The sequence below is a fragment of the Alligator sinensis genome, unplaced genomic scaffold (assembly GCF_000455745.1).
Source record: "Alligator sinensis unplaced genomic scaffold, ASM45574v1 scaffold883_1, whole genome shotgun sequence".
NCBI lineage: Eukaryota > Metazoa > Chordata > Crocodylia > Alligatoridae > Alligator > Alligator sinensis.
Window position 1 is genome coordinate 2,508,847 of NW_005842009.1, and position 5,065 is coordinate 2,513,911.

The window sequence follows — 5,065 nt, forward strand, 5'->3', positions numbered from 1 at the left end:
GGGGGGAGAAATGGATGACACTCAGAAACCTATCACTGTGAAAGCTGTATAGCCTATTTCATAGCATTCAGAGCCCACACCCCATAAGCACACACTTCTATAGGCTTATTAATTTAATGGCATCTAAAGAGCAAAAACAAAATCAGTAGGTAGCATTCAGCAGATGCAGTCCTCGGAGGAGCAGAAGGGGGAGGTGTCCTGTCACAGTTCTCTTGAAAAGCTCTAAAATTCACAGTATAAGAGACACTCGAAGGAACTTCCAGTATTCCTTAATCTAGACAGCTATTAAAATGTGTGTGTGTAATGTACATCACAAAAACCCTACCATGTTCAAACAACGTTAAGGGTCTGAAACCCACAAAAGCTAGAAAATTCAGAGTAAGGCAGAAACTCTGTTCTGTGCACCTGGACATTGTGGGTTGGAGTCTCTGGAAATACCTATGGCCAACTGTAGGAGGCAGTCAGAAATGCCACTGCCTTATTAAACTGACTCTTCTGGCAGAAGAACTCATTGCCAGGTTTCTTTCCATCTTTGATTACATAAAAATTCCACGCCTCGCCTGGGTGTGAGACTGCCTTCATTTTACCTGATGAGGCTGGACAAAAAAAGGACTTAAATGCCAATCCTTTGAGAGCCCCATGGGTTTTGCTGGGACCTCTGCTGTAAAAATGGATCTGGAAGAGGCTGGGGGGTGGGGGGGAATGCAAAATTGAACACCTGTAAAAAAAAAAACATTCAGTACAGTGAGAAGTATGGCATACTGTCTGTCACAATATAAAAAACTATATTCAAAAGGATCCATTGTACTCTGGAAAATTCCAAGTAAATGTCAAAGCACAACTCCTAATAATAAGCAATATGAAGGTTCAGTTTCTGAGAGTAAAGATTGTAAATCCGAGTTCTTTGTGCTCCAGGTAGTTTCCTTGTTGTTTTGCTGGTTTTCGTCTTTCTCGCGTTCTTTCAGTCAGGGAGAAACTTCCTGGAAAGAGAGACATTTATGGAAGGTTACACATCCAGTACAACTGCCCAGGTCTCTGAAGACACCACGCGAGAAGCAGTACAGGGTGCTTCCATTTCTCAGAGGATTAAAAGCACAGATCTGAATTTTCACCTGCATGCATGAAAGTAAGCGTCCCAAATGACTGGCCTAATTATTTTTTCTGAATCTCCACAAATCCTTAGTATGATGAGAGCTGTGAGTGCTCAATCTCTTTGACAAAGTAGGCCACTTTTATTTAAGCAGCTCAGTGTGGCTTTAGGACTCTGAGTTCAGGCCTGGAGGTTTGAAAACATACACGGGTCTTATCTTCCTGACAACTTTGGCACTTCCTCTTGTCAAACAGTGAATCCCCATTCATTCCCTCTCCAGCTCTCAAACTGATCTGGGCACTTTGTTTTGAACAGAGCTGAAACAGGAGAAGAGTGTTTATCTGGTTATAGATCGTGCCTAGATACCTTTGTGTGCTTGTTAATCTAACCCCCATTCACACCCAGTAAAATCAACCCCGCTGTGTTATAGTGCCAGTACAGCAGGAGTTATCTGGCATGACCAGAAAGACCGGCTAAAGCCCAAGGGAATTTCCCTTGTGATCAGTTGCTAACTGTCACCCTAATTGTAGACACAGATTTAGCTAAATTCCAATCTGGGTAACTGCATCCAGTCTATCCAAATTAACCCACCTCTTCATCTGAAGCAAGTATTTCTTGCCCTCAGATTGCTGCAATATGTATACCAGCCCTTCCTACTCTCAGCTACTTTTTGTCTTTTTGAAATTGGTACCCTCAGCCAGTCCCTCAAAACTACTGGTAGTTCAGTATGTTTCCACTGAATCAGAGCCCTTCTGCACAGATGCCTACATTGCTGGGATCATTTGACCCCTACTGATTGCCTGCCCTTGGGCAGGGGGCTGGACCTGATGATCTTGCGAGTTCCCTTGCAGCCCTAACGTCTATGAAATCTAGATAACCAACACTGGCAGTCTGCCTGCTGTAAAAACAATCCTTTTTAATTCACACTATTTCATTAATGGTTGTTCCCCCCCGCATCTTTGCAGCAAAGCTCTGGAGCCACACTGGAGACAATTTAAAATATAAACCAAGTTTGAAGTAAAGCGTGGGTGCTTCTTTCTGAAGGTGGTCCTGGCACATGGGTCACTTCTGACCTCCATCCGCTTACCTGACCTGGCTATTCTTCAGCGATCTCAGTTTCCTGGTGAACGACCACTTTGGTCACAGACATGTCTGGATGCTGTTCTTTGGCTTCTTTGATAGCCTGCACTAGAACCTGAAACAGAAACAGTATTTCAGAGAAGCACTTTGGGCTATGTACATGTTCATATTTTAAAATGAATTTCACTTCAGACTCTCACACATCCCTATACATATAAAGGGTGAAATCCGGGCTGCACTGAATTTCGTGGTGTCAGGATTTCACTTATCTGTAGCTTTAAGCAGCTGGTTGAGGGAGCTAGGCCACCCACCCCAACCCAAGTCAGAGGGGAGACAACCCGGGACAGCAGGTCTGGGTGACAGGTCTCCTTCCATTTGCTGAGCTCTGGCATCACCAGTCTAACGGTGGCTTGTAGAAAAGTACTGGCTCCAGAAGACTCCCATACTAGCAGCCCTGTGATCAGCTGTCTGGCAGTTGTAGCTACCCTCCAACACCTTGCCTCATGCCCTGCACTTGCAAGGACACACTGCATCAGACCAAAACATGTGCCTTCCTCAAGGTGTAAGCTTAGACTAGCAACAACTTACTGCGCTCCCTTGCAATTTTCCAATCTAACTATAATGCTGCCACCTTTGTTTCTTCCCCAGCCACTGACCACTCCATTTGCATGCTACATTCTTTTCCACCATCTATAAGGCCCATCACTCTGGAAAGTCTTGAGGATAGGCATCTTTGCGCCCCTGTAAAATTCTTCATACAAAAGGATGCCCCAATTCCAAGGTTGTCTGTCCTCGTTGCAGTATAAACAGCAGTGACTTCCTTATTCACTCTGGCATTTCCCATCTTTGTAGCACTTCAAATTGCGTGAAGACTGTAATGACTGAACTTATTCATTAGCTTTTATACTCCTATCTTGGTTTTATGAGTGTGACCAGGAAAAAACCAAACCGTTGCAAGACCTTACTAGGAACTGGACTTGATGGCCCAGAAGGCCCCTTCCAGCTCTTATGTTCCTATGCCATCCCTGAATTACATGGTGTCAAAAGACAACTGTTATCTTTGGGGAACAATGAAAGCTGCTTTAATCCTTCAATCTGAACAGAAACTAAGCAGCAAACTGAAGATTGAGACTAAATCTTCCTGGAAACGAGTAGCCTTTCAGGGAGAAATTCTCCTTGCTACACTAAGTGGCAAATTTAAAAGCATCAGAGACCCACCACACTCTCCAAGGGGAGTGTCCATTGATGCAAGTCAACAGACCTCTCTTCTAGTAAAGAGAAGCATTTTCCCCAACAGAGGACAAAACACTTCTTAAGTGTTTTTCTATTCAGCTGGTTCCATAATCAAATAACATGCCCCATTCTTAAAGGGCCTGAATAGAATATAATTGTGCATCTGCTGACCTGGGATGAAATGACTGCCCTTATCTCCACATGATGCAGGAACTGAACTTAAACTACACAGGAACACTCTGAATGGAGGAGATTTCATAGTCATCTATATGACACAGTGTGGGACAACCAGGTGATTGGCAGGTGAAAAACTTAAGATTGTGATTTAGGGGCTGTCCTGAAAGATAACCGCCTTGTGATTTGAGTTTCCAAAGCCACCAACTAAAATGCCACAGATGTCTGCACTAGTGGAAAAGAAGGGATTAAGTGAGTGTCAGGTACCTGGCACACTTTTGAATATAACATTTGTCTCATTTCATAAAAACAGGAATGTGGAGTCCCATTAACTAGGTCAATGTTCACACAAGAAGACATTATTATTATAATGGGGAAAGGGACTGTTCACAGAAGAAACAGCTGATAGCTGGAAAAGCAGCAAAATCTGGTTAGATCGTCATACCAAGGGGATTGGTAATGATTAAATTATCCACAAGGGGCTTGCCAGCAGTAAGCATGTTCAGTGATTTGAGAGCTGTATTTTGCATGCCACATAACAAATGATTTTTGACACTTATAATAAAGAAAAAATATATTGCAAAAATTCCAAGTGCAAACTGCATGCACTCTGGCTTGCTATGTGCAAATCGTATGATTAGAGAGATAAAGGTTTAAGTTTACAGTTCCTTATTATACAAATTTGGAACACTCGCCATGTAAAAAAATCACATAGCTGTGATGCAGTAAAACAAACCATTGCTATGCACTTTTACACGCATGGCTTCCACAAACAGACGATAACTGCAAAATGGAACAGTAGATTAAAGCAAGAAAGAATGAAGTGTATCCAATGCTTCTGTTGAGCTCAGGTGCTAAGCAGAATACCATTTAAGCAGACTATTAAGAGCATATTCCATTGTGATTTATCGCAGGTGTACTCTTGGAAATGACTAATTATGATTTAACAGATAATGAATTAGCCAAAAAGTTTTGCATACAAATCAACAGGACTCTGGCAGAGGGTCAGTGCAGTGACTTATAAGACCATAGAGACAAGCTATTTCTGTGACTGGTTAACCAGACTTCACTGTAGTTTTGTAAAACTGCGATTCAGTTTTTTTTAGAATTGTGCATTAACCTTTTAATTTCCAGGAGTTGCTCAAATCTCTATGGGGAGAATTACCAGATTCTAACTCAAGGCACCGGCTACTGATTCAGTTCTAGTGCCTGGGAACTGTTCAGGCATTGAATTTTCTCTCACTGAGCTTCAGTTAGTACAGGGGTGGGCAAAATAGGGCCTGCAGAGGGGCTTCGCTCAGCCCGCAGCAGGTCCCTTGGTCCCACCTGGTCCTGGCACCACCCACCTGTGGTGTGTCCTGCCCCCCTCTGGGCACTCAGCAGGGCTGGGGAAGTTCTGCAGCTGGACTGCCTTGCTAGACAGCCCAGGCAGCAGCGGCACCTCCTTCTGGCTGCTGCTGCCGCTGGCCCCAACCCCATGGTACCGGC

General features: G+C 43.7%; 1 protein-coding gene across 15 annotated transcripts in view; it reads right to left on the bottom strand.

Moving 5' to 3' along the window:
• Nucleotides 1-6: 6 nt before the first annotated feature.
• EPB41 (erythrocyte membrane protein band 4.1) overlaps nucleotides 7-5,065 on the bottom strand; it is a 140,520-nt gene continuing 135,461 nt past the window's right edge. For all 15 annotated transcript variants that reach the window (XM_025201958.1, XM_025201963.1, XM_025201961.1 and 12 more), the window contains 2 exons: nucleotides 2,178-2,285; nucleotides 7-980 (listed from right to left, as the gene is read on the bottom strand). In XM_025201958.1, the coding sequence (XP_025057743.1) occupies nucleotides 2,187-2,285 (99 nt within the window). In that variant the 3' untranslated portion in view covers nucleotides 7-980; nucleotides 2,178-2,186. The remainder of the gene's footprint in view (nucleotides 981-2,177; nucleotides 2,286-5,065) is intronic.